Raw genomic sequence first — 20553 nt, forward strand, 5'->3', positions numbered from 1 at the left:
AGATGGCGAGGGACAGAGAGAGACAGCGAGAGACAGAGAGAGACAGCGAGGGACAGCGAGAGACAGCGAGGGACAGAGAGAGACAGCGAGAGACAGAGAGAGACAGCGAGAGACAGCGAGAGACAGAGAGAGACAGCGAGAGACAGCAAGGGACAGAGAGAGACAGCGAGGGACAGAGAGAGACAGCGAGAGACAGAGAGAGACAGCGAGAGACAGCGAGAGACAGAGAGAGACAGCGAGAGACAGAGAGAGACAGCGAGAGGCAGAGAGAGACAGCGAGAGGCAGAGAGAGACCGAGAGAGACAGAGAGAGACAGCGAGAGACAGAGAGAGACAGCGAGAGACAGAGAGAGACAGCGAGAGACAGAGAGAGACAGCGAGGGACAGAGAGAGACAGCGAGAGACAGAGAGAGACAGCGAGAGACAGCGAGAGACAGCGAGAGACAGCGAGAGACAGAGAGAGACAGCGAGAGACAGAGAGAGACAGCGAGAGACAGCGAGGGACAGAGAGAGACAGCGAGGGACAGCGAGGGACAGAGAGAGACAGCGAGAGACAGAGAGAGACAGCGAGAGACAGCGAGGGACAGAGAGAGACAGCGAGGGACAGCGAGAGACAGCGAGGGACAGCGAGAGACAGCGAGAGACAGAGAGAGACAGCGAGAGACAGCGAGAGACAGAGAGAGACAGGGAGAGACAGCGAGAGACAGCGAGAGACAGCAAGGGACAGAGAGAGACAGCGAGGGACAGAGAGAGACAGCGAGAGACAGAGAGAGACAGCGAGAGACAGCGAGAGACAGAGAGAGACAGCGAGAGACAGAGAGAGACAGCGAGAGGCAGAGAGAGACAGCGAGAGGCAGAGAGAGACAGAGAGAGACAGAGAGAGACAGCGAGAGGCAGAGAGAGACAGCGAGAGGCAGAGAGAGACAGAGAGAGACAGCGAGAGACAGAGAGAGACAGCGAGAGGCAGAGAGAGACAGCGAGAGACAGCGAGAGACAGAGAGAGACAGCGAGAGACAGAGAGAGACAGCGAGAGACAGCGAGGGACAGAGAGAGACAGCCAGAGACAGCGAGAGACAGAGAGGGACAGCGAGAGACAGAGAGGGACAGCGAGAGACAGAGAGAGACAGCGAGAGACAGCGAGAGACAGCGAGGGACAGAGAGAGACAGCGAGAGACAGAGAGAGACAGCGAGAGGCAGAGAGAGACAGCGAGAGACAGAGAGAGACAGAGAGAGACAGCGAGAGACAGAGAGAGACAGCGAGAGACAGAGAGAGACAGCGAGAGACAGAGAGTGACAGAAAGAGACAGCGAGAGACAGCGAGAGACAGCGAGGGACAGAGAGAGACAGCGAGGGACAGAGAGAGACAGCGAGAGACAGAGAGAGACAGCGAGAGACAGCGAGAGACAGAGAGAGACAGCGAGAGACAGAGAGAGACAGCGAGAGGCAGAGAGAGACAGCGAGAGGCAGAGAGAGACAGAGAGAGACAGAGAGAGACAGCGAGAGGCAGAGAGAGACAGCGAGAGGCAGAGAGAGACAGCGAGAGACAGCGAGAGACAGAGAGAGACAGCGAGAGGCAGAGAGAGACAGCGAGAGACAGCGAGAGACAGCGAGAGACAGAGAGAGACAGAGAGAGACAGCGAGAGGCAGAGAGAGACAGCGAGAGACAGCGAGGGACAGAGAGAGACAGCCAGAGACAGCGAGAGACAGAGAGAGACAGCGAGAGACAGAGAGGGACAGCGAGAGACAGAGAGAGACAGCGAGAGACAGAGAGAGACAGCGAGGGACAGCGAGAGACAGCGAGAGACAGAGAGAGACAGCGAGAGGCAGAGAGAGACAGCGAGAGACAGAGAGAGACAGCGAGAGACAGAGAGAGACAGCGAGAGACAGCGAGAGACAGAGAGTGACAGAAAGAGACAGCGAGAGACAGCGAGAGACAGAGAGGGACAGCGAGAGACAGAGAGAGACAGCGAGAGACAGAGAGTGACAGAAAGAGACAGCGAGAGACAGAGAGGGACAGAGAGGGACAGCGAGAGACAGCGAGAGACAGCAAGAGACAGAGAGGGACAGAGAGGGACAGAGAGGGACAGAGAGGGACAGAGAGGGACAGAGAGGGACAGAGAGAGACAGCGAGAGACACAGAGAGATTCAGATGTCGAGAAACAGAATGACAAGCAAAGAGAGAGACAGAAAGAGAGAGGTATGGAGGGGGAGGGTGTGGTACCCTCAATAACGACGCTTAGAGTGTAAACTTTAATAAGCTAAGAACTAGACTAGAGCTGAGACGTGTGCTAACTGCTGCACTGCCCACAAGGCGGCCCCTTATATACGACTCCCAGATGGGCGGAGCCGGAGGCGCAGTTCCCCAGGGTTCCAAGCCCGGTCTTAAATGAGACATCACCCAGGACAAGGGTACAGTGTTACAGTAAAGGGAGGGACAGAGAGGGAAGGAGAGGGAGGAACAGAGGAACAGAGTGAGAGAGAGAGAGAGAGAGAGAGAGAGAAAGAGACAGAGAGAGGGAGGGACAGAGGGAGAGAGAGGGAGAGAGAGAGAGAGAGTCAGAGAGGGAGGGATAGAGAGGGAGGGATAGAGAGGGAGGGGCAGAGAGTGAAAGACAGAGAGGGAGAGACAGAGCGGGAGAGACAGAGAGGAGGAGACACGGAGGGAGAGACACAGGGAGAGTCACATTGCGGGAGAGACAGAGAGAGAGTGGGATAGAGAGAGAGGGAAGAGAAGAACAGGGGGACAAAGAGAATACGAGAGACGGAACGAGAAATAGAAAGAGAAAGAGAGAGGCACAGAGAGAAGGATAGAGAGAGAAAGACATAAAGGGAAAGACATAGAGAGTGGGACAGAGAGGAAGACGTAGCGAGAGTGAGGATCAGAGACGAGAGGAAGGGAGAGAGAGGAGCAAAGCGAGGGACAGAGAGTGAGGGACAGAGAGGGAGATACACAGAAAGAGAGAGAGTAAGATAGACAGAGCGGGACACAGAGAGACAGAGAGAGACAGAGAGAGAAGGTGAGGGACAGAGGGAGAGAGAGAGCGGGAAAGAGAAGGACAGAGGGAGAAACAGAGAATGCGAGAGAAGGAAGATAAAAAGGGGCAGAGAAAGACAAATAGACTGTGAGAGAGAGACTGAGGGACAGAGACTGAGAGAAACAGAGAGAGAGCGGCAGGGGTAGGAGGGGAGGAGAGAGAGAGAAACAGACAAAGGGCAGGATTCTCCGATTTCTGCAGCAAAGTCCGGAGGAAACGTCTCCTGTTACGGCCAAAAGATAAGCGAGCATCGGGGGAGGGACTCAGGTGATGTCGGGGAGGGTCTCAGGTGATGTCGGGGGAGGGTCTCAGGTGATGTCGGGGAGGGTCTTAGGTGATGTCGGGGACGGTCTCAGGTGTTGTCGGGGGAGGGTCTCAGGTGATGTCGGGGGAGGGTCTCAGGTGATGACGGGGGAGGGTCTCAGGTGATGTCGGGGGAGGGTCTCAGGTGATGTCGGGGAGGGTCTCAGGTGATGTCGGGGGAGGGTCTCAAGTGACGATGGGGAACGGTCTCAGGTGATGTCAGGGGAGGGTCTCAGGTGATGTCGGGGGTCACAGGTGATGTCGGAGAGGGTCTCAGGTGATGTTGGGGGAGGGTCTCAGGTGATGTCGGGGAGGGTCATAGGTGATGTCGGGGAGGGTCTCAGGTGATGTCGGGGGAGGGTCTCAAATGACGATGGGGGACGGTCTCAGGTGATGTCGGGGAGGGTCTCAGGTGATGTCGGACGAGGGTCTCAGGTGACGATGGGGGAGGATCTCAGGTGATGTCGGGGAGAGTCTCAGGTGATGTCAGGGGAGGGTCTCAGGTGACGATGGGGGAGGATCTCAGGTGATGTCGGGGGAGGGTCTCAGGTGATGTCGGGGGAGGGTCTCAGGTAACGATGAGGGTGGGTCTCAGGTGAGGTATGGGGAGGGTCTCAGGTGATGTCGGGGAGGGTCTCAGGTGACATCCTGCGGTCAGTACTGAGGGAGTCCTGCACTGTCAGAGGGTCAGTACTGAAGGAGTGCCGCACTGTCAGAGGGTCAGAACTGAGGGAGTGCTGCACTGTCAGAGGGTAAGTACTGAGGGAGTGCTGCACTGTCAGAGGGTCAGTACTGAGGGAGTGCCGCACTGTCAGGGGGTCAGTACTGAGGGAGCTCCGCACTGTTAGAAGGTAAGTACTGAGGGAGATCCGCACTGTCGGAGGGTCACGACTGAGGGAGTGCCGCACTGTCAGAGAGTCACTACTGAGGGAGTGCCGCACTGTCAGAGGGTCAGTACTGAGGGGGTGCCGCACTGTCAGTGGGTCAGTACTGAGGGAGCGCCGCACTGTCGGAGGGTCAGTACTGAGGGAGTTCCGCACTGTCGTGGGGTCAGTACTGCGGGAACGACGCACTGTCAGAGGGTCAGTACTGAGGGAGTGCCGCACTGTCAGGGGGTCAGTACTGAGGGAGCTCCGCACTGTTAGAAGGTAAGTACTGAGGGAGATCCGCACTGTCGGAGGGTCACGACTGAGGGAGTGCCGCACTGTCAGAGAGTCACTACTGAGGGAGTGCCGCACTGTCAGAGGGTCAGTACTGAGGGGGTGCCGCACTGTCAGTGGGTCAGTACTGAGGGAGCGCCGCACTGTCGGAGGGTCAGTACTGAGGGAGTTCCGCACTGTCGTGGGGTCAGTACTGCGGGAACGACGCACTGTCAGAGGGTCAGTACTGAGGGAGTGCCGCAATGTCAGAGGGTCAGTACTGAGGGAGTGCTGCACTGTCAGAGGGTCAGTACTGAGGGAGTGCTGCACTGTCAGAAGGTCAGTACTGATGGAGTGCCGCACTGTCAGAGGGTCAGTACTGAGGGAGAGCCGCACTGTCGGTGGGTCAGTACTGAGGGAGCTCCGCACTGTCAGAGGGCCAGTGCTGAGGGAGTGCCGCACTGTCAGAGGGTCAGTACTGAGGGAGTCCTGCACTGTCAGAGGGTCAGTACTGAAGGAGTGCCGCACTGTCAGAGGGTCAGTACTGAGGGGGCTCCGCACTGTTAGAGGGTAAGTACTGAGGGAGATCCGCACTGTCGGAGGGTCACGACTGAGGGAGTGCCGCACTGTCAGAGGGTCACTACTGAGGGAGTGCCGCACTGTCAGAGGGTCAGTACTGAGGGAGTGCCACACTGTTGGTGGGTCAGTACGGAGGGAGCACCGCACTGTCAGAGGGTCAGTGCTGAGGGAGCACTGCACTGTCAGAGGGTTAGTACTGAGGGAATGCTGCACTATCAGAGAGTCAGTACTGAGGGAGTGCCGCACTGTCAGAGGGTCAGTACTGAGGGAGTGCCGCACTGTCGGAGGGTCAGTACTGAGGGAGTGCCGCACTATCAGAGGGTCAGTACTGAGGGAGTGCCGCACTGTCGGAGGGTCAGTGCTGAGGGAGCGCCGCACTGTCAGAGGGTCAGTACTGAGGGAGCGCCGCACTGTCGGAGGGTCAGTACTGAAGGAGCTCCGCAATGTCGGAGGGTCCGTGCTGAGGGAGTGCCGCACTGTCAGAGGGTCATTGTTGAAGGAGTGCCGCACTGTCGGAGGGTCAATGCGGAGGGAACTCCGCACTGTCGGAGGTTCAGTACTGAGGGAGAGCCGCACTGTCAGATGGTCAGTACTGAGGGAGCGCCGCAATGTCAGAGGGTCAGTACTGAGGGAGTGCTGCACTGTCAGAGGGTCAGTACTGAGGGAGTGCTGCACTGTCAGAAGGTCAGTACTGAGGGAGTGCCGCACTGTCAGGGGGTCAGTACTGAGGGAGCTCCGCACTGTCAGACGGTCTGTACTGAGGGAGTGCCGCACTGTCAGGGGGTCAGTACTGAGGGAGCTCCGCACTGTCAGAGGGTCAGTACTGAGGGAGCACGGCACTGTCGGAGGGTCAGTACTGAGGCAGCGCCGCACTGTCAGAGGGTCAGTACTGAGGGAGTGCTGCACTGTCAGAGGGTCAGTACTGAGGGAGTGCCGCACTGTCAGAGGGTCAGTACTGAGGGAGTGCCGCACTGTCAGAGGGTCAGTACTGAGGGAGCTCCGCACTGTTAGAGGGTAAGTACTGAGGGAGATCCGCACTGTCGGAGGGTCACGACTGAGGGAGTGCCGCACTGTCAGAGGGTCACTACTGAGGGAGTGCCGCACTGTCAGAGGGTCAGTACTGAGGGAGTGCCGCACTGTCAGAGGATCAGTACTGAGGGAGTGCCGCACTGTCAGAGGGTCAGTACTGAGGGAGCGCCGCACTGTCAGAGGGTCAGTGCTGAGGGAGCACTGCACTGTCAGAGGGTTAGTACTGAGGGAATGCTGCACTGTCAGAGAGTCAGTACTGAGGGAGTGCCGCACTGTCGGAGGGTCAGTACTGAGGGAGTGCCGCACTATCAGAGGGTCAGTACTGAGGGAGTGCCGCACTGTCGGAGGGTCAGTGCTGAGGGAGCGCCGCACTGTCAGAGGGTCAGTACTGAGGGAGCGCCGCACTGTCGGAGGGTCAGTACTGAAGGAGCTCCGCAATGTCGGAGGGTCCGTGCTGAGGGAGTGCCGCACTGTCAGAGGGTCATTGTTGAAGGAGTGCCGCACTGTCGGAGGGTCAGTGCGGAGGGAGTTCCGCACTGTCGTGGGGTCAGTACTGCGGGAACGCCGCACTGTCAGAGGGTCAGTACTGAGGGAGCGCCGCAATGTCGGAGGGTCAGTACTGAGGGAGCGCCGCAATGTCAGAGGGTCAGTACTCAGGGAGTGCCGCACTGTCAGAGGGTCAGTACTGAGGGAGCGCCGCAATGTCGGAGGGTCAGTACTGAGGGAGCGCCGCAATGTCAGAGGGTCAGTACTCAGGGAGTGCCGCACTGTCAGAGGGTAAGTACTGAGGAAGTGCTGCACTGTCAGAGGGTCAGTACTGAGGGAGTGCCGCACTGTCAGGGGGTCAGTACTGAGGGAGCTCCGCACTGTCAGAGGGTCAGTACTGAGGGAGTGCCGCACTGTCGGAGGGTCAGTACTGAGGCAGCGCCGCACAGTCAGAGGGTCAGTACTGAGGGAGTGCTGCACTGTCAGAGGGTCAGTACTGAGGGAGCACCGCCCTGTCAAAGGGTCAGTGCTGAGGGAGTGCCGCACTGTCGGAGGGTCAGTGCTGAGGGAGCGCTGCACTGTCAGAGGGTCAGTACTGAGGGAGTGTTGCACTGTCAGAGGATCAGTACTGAGGGAGCGCCGCACTGTCAGAGGGTCAGTACTGAGGGAGTGCTGCACTGTCAGAGGGTCAGTACTGAGGGAGTGCCGCACTGTCGGAGCGCCAGTACTGAGGGAGTGCCGCACTGTCAGAGGGTCAGTACTGCGGGAGTGCTGCACTGTCAGAGGGTCAGTACTGAGGGAGTGTTGCACTGTCGGAGGGTCACTACTGAGGGAGCGCCGCACTGTCAGAGGGTCAGTACTGAGGGAGTGCTGCACTGTCAGACGGTCAGTACTGTGGGAGCGCCGCACTGTCAGAGGGTCAGTACTGTGGGAGTGCTGCACTGTCAGAGGGTCAGTACTGTGGGAGTGCTGCACTGTCGGAGGGTCAGTACTGAGGGAGCGCCGCACTGACAGTACTGAGGGAGTGCCGCACTGTCAGAGGGTCAGTACTGAGGGAATGCCGCACTGTCAGAGGGTCAGTACTGAGGCAGCGCCGCACTGTCAGAGGGTCAGTACTGAGGGAGCACGGCACTGTCAGAGGGTCAGTACTGAGGGAGCACCGCCCTGTCAAAGGGTCAGTACTGAGGGAGTGCCGCACTGTCGGAGGGTCAATGCTGAGGGAGCGCCGCACTGGCAGAGGGTCAGTACTGAGGGAGCGCCGCACTCTCTGAGGGTCAGTACTGAGGGAATGCCGCACTGTTTGTGGGTCGGTACTGAGGGAGTGCCGCACTGTCAGAGGGTCAGTACTGAGGGAGCGCCGCACTGTCAGAGGGTCAGTACTGAGGGAATGCCGCACTGTCAGAGGGTCAGTACTGAGGGAGTGCCGCACTGTCAGAGGGTCAGTACTGAGGGAGTGCCGCACTGTGAGAGGGTCAGTGCTGAGGGAGTGCCGCACTGTCGGAGGGTCAGTACTGAGGGAGTGCCGCGCTGTCAGACGGTCAGTACTGAGGGAGTGCCGCACTGTCAGAGGGTCAGTACTGATGAGTGCTGCACTGTCGGAGGGTCAGTACTGAGGGAGTGCCGCACTGTGAGAGGGTCAGTACTGAGGGAGTGCCGCACTGTCAGAGGGTCAGTACTGAGGGAGTGCCCCACTGTCAGAGGGTCAGTACTGAGGGAGTGCCGCACTGTCGGTGCGTCAGCGCTGAGGGAGACTAGCCAGATACATTATAACCGGGTAAGAATTTCATTGACTACTTGTGGGGTCTCGCTATGCGCAGTCGACGGACCGACGATAACGAATCATCGTTCTTTTAAGGAGCAGACACTCTGGTTCCCCATCCTCCTCCTTCCCTCGGTCACTCCCTCCCTTTCCCTTACTCAAGCCCCCCGCGCACAATTCCCAAGGCCTATTCCCGTCCCTGACCATCACTCTACCTTACCCAGTTCTCCGGTCACCCGAATCCCACCAAAACGCTGCATGGACCTTATCGCCTCTGTCAGCCCCTGAAGTGTCTGTAGCTGCCCTGTGCGAGGGTCCGGCGGGGGTAGGTAGCCATAACGGGTCAGCCAGTCCTGTGCAATGGAAAGGACAAGGCTTTAGCAATCAGTGATGGAGCTCAGCCTGCGGTGCACACGCAAACGACGGCCATTTTGGAGCACGTGCAGGATTCATTAGCTCTCAGATTCAGAACTCTGATGTCCGGTGTTTGACCCACAATAAAAATCATGGTTAATCATTGGAAACAATCTGGAACACGAGCCGCACTCTAATAGCAACGACACAGAGCTCAGTGTCAATGTGCCAAACTACCTCATTGCCCTCTCTCCCCATAGCCCCATATCCATCCCCAAACTAATCCCACTGCCCCGCTCTCTCCCCATAGCCCCATATCCATCCCCAAACTAATCCCACTGCCCCGCTCTCTCCCCATAGCCCCATATCCATCCCCAAACTAATCCCACTGCCCCGCTCTCTCCCCATAGCCCTGTATCAATCCCCAAACTAATCCCACTGCCCCGCTCTCTCCCCATAGCCCTGTATCAATCCCCAAACTAATCCCACTGCCCCGCTCTCTCCCCATAGCCCTGTATCAATCCCCAAACTAATCCCACTGCCCCGCTCTCTCCCCATAGCCCTGTATCAATCCACAAACTAATCTCACTGCCCCACTCTCTCCCCATAGCCCTGTATCAATCCCCAAACTAATCCCACTGCCCCACTCTCTCCCCATTGCCCTGTATCAATCCCCAAACTAATCTCACTGCCCCACTCTCTCCCCATAGCCCTGTATCAATCCCCAAACTAATCCCACTGCCCCGCTCTCTCCCCATAGCCCTGTATCAATCCCCAAACTAATCCCACTGCCCCGCTCTCTCCCCATAGCCCTGTACCAATCCCCAAACTAATCCCACTGCCCCGCTCTCTCCCCATAGCCCTGTATCAATCCCAAACTAATCCATCTGCCCCACTCTCTCCCCATAGCCCCATATCCATCCCCAAACTAATCCCACTGCCCCACTCTCTCCCCATAGCCCCATATCCATCCCCAAACTAATCCCACTGCCCCGCTCTCTCCCCATAGCCCCATATCCATCCCCAAACTAATCCCACTGCCCCGCTCTCTCCCCATAGCCCTGTATCAATCCAAAACTAATCCCACTGCCCCGCTCTCTCCCCATAGCCCTGTACCAATCCCCAAACTAATCCCACTGCCCCGCTCTCTCCCCATAGCCCTGTATCAATCCCAAACTAATTCCACTGTCCCACTCTCTCCCCATAGCCCTGTATCAATCCCCAAACTATTCCCACTGCCCCACTCTCTCCCCATAGCCCTGTATAAATCCCCAAACTAATCTCACTGCCCCGCTCTCTCCCCATAGCCCTGTATCAATCCCAAACTAATCCCACTGCCCTGCTCTCTCCCCACAGCTCTGTATCAAACCCCAAACTAATCCCACTGCCCCACTCTCTCCTCATAGCTCTGTATCAATCCCCAAACTAATCCCACTGCCCCGCTCTCTCCCCATAGCCCTGTATCAAACCCCAAACTAATCCCACTGCCCCACTCTCTCCTCATAGCTCTGTATCAATCCCCAAACTAATCCCACTGCCCCGCTCTCTCCTCATAGCCCCATATCAATCCCCAAACTCATCCCACTGCCCCACTCTCTCCCCATAGCCCTGTATCAATCCCAAACTAATTCCACTGCCCCACTCACTCTCCATAGCCCTGTATCAATCCCCAAACTAATCCCACTGCCCCACTCTCTCCTCATAGCCCTGTATCAAACCCCAAACTAATCCCACTGCCCCACTCTCTCCTCATAGCTCTGTATCAATCCCCAAACTAATCCCACTGCCCCGCTCTCTCCTCATAGCCCCATATCAATCCCCAAACTAATCCCACTGCCCCGCTCTCTCCTCATAGCCCCATATCAATCCCCAAACTAATCCCACTGCCCCACATACTCCCCATAGCCCTGTATCAATCCCAAACTAATTCCACTGTCCCACTCTCTCCCCATAGCCCTGTATCAATCCCCAAACTATTCCCACTGCCCCACTCTCTCCCCATAGCCCTGTATAAATCCCCAAACTAATCTCACTGCCCCGCTCTCTCCCCATAGCCCTGTATCAATCCCAAACTAATCCCACTGCCCTGCTCTCTCCCCACAGCTCTGTATCAAACCCCAAACTAATCCCACTGCCCCACTCTCTCCTCATAGCTCTGTATCAATCCCCAAACTAATCCCACTGCCCCGCTCTCTCCCCATAGCCCTGTATCAAACCCCAAACTAATCCCACTGCCCCACTCTCTCCTCATAGCTCTGTATCAATCCCCAAACTAATCCCACTGCCCCGCTCTCTCCTCATAGCCCCATATCAATCCCCAAACTCATCCCACTGCCCCACTCTCTCCCCATAGCCCTGTATCAATCCCAAACTAATTCCACTGCCCCACTCACTCCCCATAGCCCTGTATCAATCCCCAAACTAATCCCACTGCCCCACTCTCTCCTCATAGCCCTGTATCAAACCCCAAACTAATCCCACTGCCCCACTCTCTCCTCATAGCTCTGTATCAATCCCCAAACTAATCCCACTGCCCCGCTCTCTCCTCATAGCCCCATATCAATCCCCAAACTAATCCCACTGCCCCGCTCTCTCCTCATAGCCCCATAACAATCCCCAAACTAATCCCACTGCCCCACATACTCCCCATAGCCCTGTATCAATCCCCAAACTAATCCCACTGCCCCACTCTCTCCCCATAGCCCTGTATCAATCCAAAACTAATCCCACTGCCCCACTCTCTCCCCATTGCCCTGTATCAATCCCCAAACTAATCCCACTGCCCCACTCTCTCCCCATAGAGCTGTATCAAACCCCAAACTAATCCCACTGCCCCGCTCTCTCCTCATAGCCCTGTATCAATCCCAAACTAATCCCACTGCCCTGCTCTCTCCCCACAGCTCTGTATCAATCCCCAAACTAATCCCACTGCCCCACTCTCTCCTCATAGCTCTGTATCAATCCCCGAAAAAATCCCACTGCCCCGCTCTCTCCCCATAGCCCTGTATCAATCCCAAACTAATCCCACTGCCCTGCTCTCTCCCCACAGCTCTGTATCAATCCCCAAACTTATCCCACTGCCCTGCTCTCTCCCCACAGCTCTGTATCAATCCCCAAACTAATCCCACTGCCCCACTCTCTCCTCATAGCCCCATATCAATCCCCGAACTAATCCCACTGCCCCACTCTCTCCCCATAGCCCTGTATCAATCCCAAACTAATCCCACTGCCCTGCTCTCTCCCCACAGCTCTGTATCAATCCCCAAACTAATCCCACTGCCCCACTCTCTCCTCATAGCCCCATATCAATCCCCAAACTAATCCCACTGCCCCACTCTCTCCCCATAGCCCTGTATCAATCCCAAACTAATTCCACTGCCCCACTCACTCCCCATAGCCCTGTATCAATCCCCAAACTAATCCCACTGCCCCACTCTCTCCTCATAGCCCTGTATCAAACCCCAAACTAATCCCACTGCCCCACTCTCTCCTCATGGCTCTGTATCAATCCCCAAACTAATCCCACTGCCCCGCTCTCTCCTCATAGCCCCATATCAATCCCCAAACTAATCCCACTGCCCCGCTCTCTCCTCATAGCCCCATATCAATCCCCAAACTAATCCCACTGCCCCACATACTCCCCATAGCCCTGTATCAATCCCCAAACTAATCCCACTGCCCCACTCTCTCCCCATAGCCCTGTATCAATCCAAAACTAATCCCACTGCCCCACTCTCTCCCCATTGCCCTGTATCAATCCCCAAACTAATCCCACTGCCCCACTCTCTCCCCATAGAGCTGTATCAAACCCCAAACTAATCCCACTGCCCCGCTCTCTCCTCATAGCCCTGTATCAATCCCAAACTAATCCCACTGCCCTGCTCTCTCCCCACAGCTCTGTATCAATCCCCAAACTAATCCCACTGCCCCACTCTCTCCTCATAGCTCTGTATCAATCCCCGAACAATCCCACTGCCCCGCTCTCTCCCCATAGCCCTGTATCAATCCCAAACTAATCCCACTGCCCTGCTCTCTCCCCACAGCTCTGTATCAATCCCCAAACTTATCCCACTGCCCTGCTCTCTCCCCACAGCTCTGTATCAATCCCCAAACTAATCCCACTGCCCCACTCTCTCCTCATAGCCCCATATCAATCCCCGAACTAATCCCACTGCCCCACTCTCTCCCCATAGCCCTGTATCAATCCCAAACTAATCCCACTGCCCTGCTCTCTCCCCACAGCTCTGTATCAATCCCCAAACTAATCCCACTGCCCCACTCTCTCCTCATAGCCCCATATCAATCCCCGAACTAATTCCACTGCCCCGCTCTCTCCCCATAGCCCTGTATCAATCCCCAAACTAATCCCACTGCCCCGCTCTCTCCCCATAGCCCTGTATCAATCCCAAACTAATTCCACTGTCCCACTCTCTCCCCATAGCCCAGTATCAATCCCCAAACTAATCCCACTGCCCCACTCTCTCCCCATAGACCCGTATCAATCCCCAAACTAATCCCACTGCCCCACTCTCTCCCCATAGCCCTGTATCAATTCCAAACAAACCCCACTGTCCCGCTCTCTCCCCATAGCCCTGTATCAATCCCCAAACTAATCCCACTGCCCGGTTCTCACCCCATAGCCCTGTATCAATCCAAACTAATCCCACTGCCCCACTCTCTCCCCATAGCCCTGTATCAATCCCCAAACTAATCCCACTGCCCCGCTCTCTCCCCATAGCCCTGTACAAATCCCCAAACTAATCCCACTGCCCCGCTCTCTCCCCATAGCCCCGTATCAATCCCCAAACTAATCCCACTGCCCCACTCTCTACCCACTGCCCTGATCCCAAACTAATTCCACTGACCCACTCTCTCCCCATAGCCCTGTATTAATCCCAAATTAATCCCACTGCCCCGCTCTCTCCCCAGAGCCCTGTATCAATCCCAAACTAATACCACTGCCCCGCCTCTCTCCCCACAGCCCTGTATCAATCCCCAAACTAATCCCACTGCCCCGCTCTCTCCCCATAGCCCTGTGTCAATCCCCAAACTAATCCCACTGCCCCACTCTCTCCCCATAGCCCTGTATCAATCCCAAACTAAGCCCACTGCCCCACTCTCTCCCCATAGCCCTATGTCAATCCCCAAACTAATCCCACTGCCCCACTCGCTCCCCATAGCCCTGTATCAATCCCAAACTAATCCACTGCCCCGCTCTCTCCCCATAGCCCTGTATCAATCCCAAACTAATCCACTGCCCCGCTCTCTCCCCATAGCCCTGTATCAATCCCAAACTAATCCCACTGCCCCACTCTCTCCCCATAGCCCTGTATCAATCCCAAACTAATCCACTGCCCCGCTCTCTCCCCATAGCCCTGTGTCAATCCCCAAACTAATCCCACTGCCCCACTCGCTCCCCATAGCCCTGTATCAATCACAAACTAATCCACTGCCCCGCTCTCTCCCCATAGCCCTGTATCAATCCCCAAACTAATCCCACTGCCCCGCTCTCTCCCCATAGCCCTGTATCAATCCCAAACTAATCCCACTGCCCCACTCTCTCCCCATTGCCCTGTATCAATCCCAAACTAATCCCACTGCCCCGCTCTCTCTCCATAGCCCTGTATCAATCCCCAAACTAATCCCACTGACCCAATCTCCCCCCTTAGGTCTGTTTCAATCCCAAACTAATCCCACTGCCTCGCTCTCTCCCCATAGCCCTGCATCAATCCCAAACTGATCCCACTGCCCCACTCTCCCCATAGCCCTGTATCAATCCCAAACTAGTTAGGGCAGCACGGTAGCATAGTGGTTAGCACAAATGCTTCACAGCTCCAGGGTCCCAGGTTCGATTCCGGCTTGGGTCACTGTCTGTGCGGAGTCTGCACATCCTCCCCGTGTGTGCGTGGGTTTCCTCCGGGTTCTCCGGTTTCCTCCCACAGTCCAAAGATGTGCGGGTTAGGTGGATTGGCCATGCTAAACTGCCCATAGTGTCCAAAATTGCCCTTAGTGTAGGGTGGGGTTACTGGGTTATGGGGATAGGGTGGAGGTGTGGACCTTGGGTAGGGTGCTCTTTCCAAGAGCCGGTGCAGACTCGATGGGCCGAATGGCCTCCTTCTGCACTGTAAAAATCTGTAATCCCACTGCCCCGCTCTCTCCCCAAAGCCCTGTATCAATCTCCAAACTAGTCCCACTGTCCTGCTCTCTCCCCATAGCCCTGTATCATCCCCAAACTAATCCCACTGCCCCGCTCTCTCTCCATAGCCCTGTATCAATCCCCAAACAAATCCCACTGTCCCACTCTCTCCCCATCGCCCTGTATGAATCCCAAATTCATTCCATTGCTCCGCTCTCTCCCCATAGCCCTGTTTCAATCCCAAATTGATCCCACTACCCTGCTCACTCCCCACAGACCTGCGTTAATCCCAATCTAATCCCACTGCCCCGCTTCCTCCCCACTGTCCTGTATCAATTCCAAAATATTCCCACTGCCTCACTCTTTCCCCACAGACATGTATCAATCCCAATCTAATCCCACTTTCTCGCCATAGTCCTGGATCAATCCCCAAACTAATCCCACTGCCCCACTCACTCCCCATAGCCCTGTATCAATTCCCAAATTAATCACACTGCCCCACTCTGGCCATAGCCCCGTATCAATCTGCAAACAAATCCACAGCCCCACTCACTCCCCATCGCCCTGTATCAATCCCAAACTAATCCCACTGCCCCGCTCTCTCCCCATAGCCCTGTATCAATCCCAAACTAATCCCACTGCTCCACTCTCTCCCCATAGCCTTGTATCAATCCCGAAACTAATCCCACTGCCCCGCTCTCTCCCCATAGCCCTGTATCAATCCCAAACTAATCCCACTGCTCCACTCTCTACCCATAGCACTGTATCAATCCCCAAACTATTCCCACTGCCCCGCTCTCTCCCCATAGCCCTGCACCAATCCACAAACTAATCCCACTGCCTCACTCTCTCCACATAGCTCTGTATCAATCTGAATCCCGACACTCAGATCGCTCTGTACCACAGCAACTCCCAGATTCCTCTGTACCGCAGCAACACCCAGATCCCTCTGTCTCACAGCAACACCCAGATCCCTCTGTACCGCAGCAACACCCAGATCCCTCTGTATCACAGCAACACCCAGATCCCTCTGTACCGCAGCAACACCCAGATCCCTCTGTACCACAGCAACACCCAGATCCCTCTGTATCACAGCAACACCCAGATCCCTCTGTACCACAGCAACACCCAGATCCCTCTGTCTCACAGCAACACCCAGATCCCTCTGTACCGCAGCAACACCCAGATCCCTCTGTACCACAGCAACACCCAGATCCCTCTGTATCACAGCAACACCCAGATCCCTCTGTACCGCAGCAACACCCAGATCCCTCTGTACCACAGCAACACCCAGATCCCTCTGTATCACAGCAACACCCAGATCCCTCTGTACCGCAGCAACACCCAGATCCCTCTGTACCACAGCAACACCCAGATCCCTATGTACCGAAGCGACACCCAGATCCCTCTGTACCGCAGCGACACCCAGATCCCTCTGTACCACATCAACACCCAGATCCCTCTGTACCGCAGCAACACCCAGATCCCTCTGTACCGCAGCAACACCCAGGTCCCTCTGTACCGCAGCAACACCTAGATCACTCTGTACCACAGCACCATGCAGATCCCTCTGTACCAGAGCGACACCCAGATCCCTCTGTACCACAGCAACACCCAGATCCCTCTGTACCACAGCAACACCCAGATCCCTCTGTACCGCAGCAACACCCAGATCCCTCTGTACAGCAGCAACACCCAGATCCCTCTTTACCACAGCAGCACACAGATCCCTCTGTACCGCAGCAACACCCAGATCCCTCTGTACCGCAGCAACACCAAGGTCCCTCTGTACCGCAGCAACACCTAGATCACTCTGTACCACAGCAACACCCAGATCCCTCTGTACCAGAGCGACACTCAGATCCCTCTGCACATCAGCGACACGCATATCCCTCTGTACCGCAGCAACACCCAGGTCCCTCTGTACCGCAGCAACACCTAGATCCCTCTGTACCACAGCAACACCCAGAACCCTCTGTACCGCAGCAACACCCAGATCCCTCTGTACCACAGCAACACCCAGATCCCTCTGTACCGCAGCTACACCCAGATCCCTCTGTACCACAGCAACACCCAGATCCCTCTGTACCACAGCAAAACCCAGATCCCTCTGTACCACAGCAACACCCAGATCCCTCTGTACCGCAGCAACACCCAGATCCCTCTGTACCGAAGCAACACCCAGATCCCTCTGTAGCGCAGGAACACCCAGATCCCTCTGTACCACAGCAAAACCCAGATCCCTCTGCACCACAGCAACACCCAGATCCCTCTGTACCGCAGCGACACCCAGATCCCTCTGTACCGAAGCAACACCCAGATCCCTCTGTAGCGCAGCAACATCCAGATCCCTCTGTATCACAGCAACACCCAGATCCCTCTGTACCACAGCAACACCCAGATCCCTCTGTACCGCAGCAACACCCAGATCCCTCTGTACCGCAGCAACACCCAGATCCCTCTGTACCGCAGCAACACCCAGATCCCTCTGTACCGCAGCAACTCCCAGATGCCTCTGTACCACAGCAACACCCAGATCCCTCTGTAACACAGCAACTCCAAGATCCCTCTGTACCGCAGCAACACCCAGATCCCTCTATACCGCAGCAACACCCAGATCCCTCTGTAACACAGCAACACCCAGATCCCTCTGTAGCGCAGGAACACCCAGAACCCTCTGTACCACAGCAACACCCAGATCCCTCTGTGCCACAGCAACACCCAGATCCCTCTATAACACAGCAACACCCAGATCCCTCTGTACCGCAGCAACACCCAGATCCCTCTGTACAACAGCAACACCAGATCCCTCTGTACCGCAGCGACACGCAGATCCCTCTGTACCACAGCAACACCCAGATCCCTCTGTACCGCAGGAAAACCCAGAACCCTCTGTACCACAGCAACACCCAGATCCCTCTGTAACACAGCAACACTCAGATCGCTCTGTACCGCAGCAACACCCAGATCCCTCTGTGCCACAGCAACACCCAGATCCCTCTCTTCCGCAGCAACACCCAGATCCCTCTGTACCGCAGCAACACCCAGATCCCTCTGTACCACTGCAACACCCAGATCCCTCTGTACCGCAGCGACACCCAAATCTCTCTGTACCACAGCAACACCCAGATCCCTATGTACCGAAGCGACACCCAGATCCCTCTGTACCGCAGCGACACCCAGATCCCTCTGTACCACATCAACACCCAGATCCCTCTGTACCGCAGCAACACCCAGATCCCTCTGTACCGCAGCAACACCCAGGTCCCTCTGTACCGCAGCAACACCTAGATCACTCTGTACCACAGCAACATCCAGATCCCTCTGTACCAGAGCGACACCCAGATCCCTCTGTACCACAGCAACACCCAGATCCCTCTGTACCACAGCAACACCCAGATCCCTCTGTACCGCAGCAACACCCAGATCCCTCTGTACAGCAGCAACACCCAGATCCCTCTTTACCACAGCAGCACACAGATCCCTCTGTACCGCAGCAACACCCAGATCCCTCTGTACCGCAGCAACACCCAGGTCCCTCTGTACCGCAGCAACATCTAGATCACTCTGTACCACAGCAACACCCAGATCCCTCTGTACCAGAGCGACACCCAGATCCCTCTGCACCACAGCGACACCCAGATCCCTCTGTACCGCAGCAACACCCAGGTCCCTCTGTACCGCAGCAACACCTAGATCCCTCTGTACCACAGCAACACCCAGAACCCTCTGTACCGCAGCAACACCCAGATCCCTCTGTACCACAGCAACACCCAGATCCCTCTGTACCGCAGCTACACCCAGATCCCTCTGTACCACAGTGACACCCAGATCCCTCTGTACCGCAGCAACACCCAGATCCCTCTGTACCACAGCATCACCCTGATCCTTCTGTACCACAGCAACACCCAGATCCCTTTGTACCACAGCGACACCCAGATCCCTCTGTACCGCAGCAACACCCAGATCCCTCTGTACCACAGCAACACCCAGATCCCTCTGTACCACAGCAAAACCCAGATCCCTCTGTACCACAGCAACACCCAGATCCCTCTGTACCGCAGCGACACCCAGATCCCTCTGTACCGAAGCAACACCCAGATCCCTCTGTACCGCAGCAACATCCAGATCCCTCTGTATCACAGCAACACCCAGATCCCTCTGTACCTCAGCAACACCCAGATCCCTCTGTACCGCAGCAACACCCAGATCCCTCTGTACCACAGCAACACCCAGGCCCCTCTGTACCACAGCAACACCCAGATCCCTCTGTACCGCAGCGACACTCAGATCCCTCTCTACCGTAGCGACACCCAGATCCCTCTATACCACAACAACACCCAGATCCCTCTGTACCACAGCGAAACCCAGATCCCTCTGTACCACAGCAACACCCAGACCCCTCTGTATCACAGCAACACCCAGATGCCTCTGTACCACAGCAACACCCAGGCCCCTCTGTACCACAGCAACACCCAGATCCCTCTGTACCGCAGCGACACTCAGATCCCTCTGTACCGCAGCGACACCCAGATCCCTCTGTAACACAGCAACACCCAGATCCCTCTGTACCGCAGCAGCTCCCAGATCCCTCTGTACCACAGCAACACCCAGATCCCTCTGTAACACAGCAACTCCCAGATCCCTCTGTACCGCAGCGACACTCAGATCCCTCTCTACCGTAGCGACACCCAGATCCCTCTATACCACAACAACACCCAGATCCCTCTGTACCACAGCAAAACCCAGATCCCTCTGTACCACAGCAACACCCAGACCCCTCTGTATCACAGCAACACCCAGATGCCTCTGTACCACAGCAACACCCAGGCCCCTCTGTACCACAGCAAAACCCAGATCCCTCTGTACCGCAGCGACACTCAGATCCCTCTGTACCGCAGCGACACCCAGATCCCTCTGTAACACAGCAACACCCAGATCCCTCTGTACCGCAGCAGCTCCCAGATCCCTCTGTACCACAGCAACACCCAGATCCCTCTGTAACACAGCAACTCCCAGATCCCTCTGTACCGCAGCAACACCCAGATCCCTCTATACCGCAGCAACACCTAGATCCCTCTGTAACACAGCAACACCCAGATCCCTCTGTGCCACAGCAACACCCAGATCCCTCTGTAGAACAGCAACACCCAGATCCCTCTGTACCGCAGCGACACCCAGATCCCTCTGTACCACAGCAACACCCAGATCCCTCTGTACCGCAGGAAAACCCAGAACCCTCTGTACCACAGCAACACCCAGATCCCACTGTACCACAGCAACACTCAGATCGCTCTGTAACGCAGCAACAACCAGATCCCTCTGTGCCACAGCAACACCCAGATCCCTCTATACCGCAGCAACACCCAGATCCCTCTGTACCGCAGCAACACTCAGATCCCCTGTACCACTGCAACACCCAGATCCCTCTGTACCGCAGCGACACCCAGATCTCTCTGTACCACAGCAACACCCAGATCCCTATGTACCGAAGCGACACCCAGATCCCTCTGTACCGCAGCGACACCCAGATCCCTCTGTACCACATCAACACCCAGATCCCTCTGTACCGCAGCAACACCCAGATACCTCTGTACCGCAGCAACACCCAGGTCCCTCTGTACCGCAGCAACACATAGATCACTCTGTACCACAGCAACATCCAGATCCCTCTGTACCAGAGCGACACCCAGATCCCTCTGTACCACAGCAACACCCAGATCCCTCTGTACCG

The 20553-nt window shown here is 56.3% G+C and overlaps 1 protein-coding gene across 1 annotated transcript in view; it reads right to left on the bottom strand.

Moving 5' to 3' along the window:
* LOC140396034 (matrix metalloproteinase-17-like) overlaps positions 1 to 20553 on the bottom strand; it is a 267207-nt gene that overhangs the window by 189183 nt on the left and 57471 nt on the right. Inside the window, exon 2 of the mRNA XM_072484101.1 lies at positions 8550 to 8682. Coding sequence (XP_072340202.1) covers positions 8550 to 8682 — 133 coding nt within the window. The remainder of the gene's footprint in view (positions 1 to 8549; positions 8683 to 20553) is intronic.

This window comes from Scyliorhinus torazame, chromosome 19 (genome assembly GCF_047496885.1).
Source record: "Scyliorhinus torazame isolate Kashiwa2021f chromosome 19, sScyTor2.1, whole genome shotgun sequence".
NCBI lineage: Eukaryota > Metazoa > Chordata > Chondrichthyes > Carcharhiniformes > Scyliorhinidae > Scyliorhinus > Scyliorhinus torazame.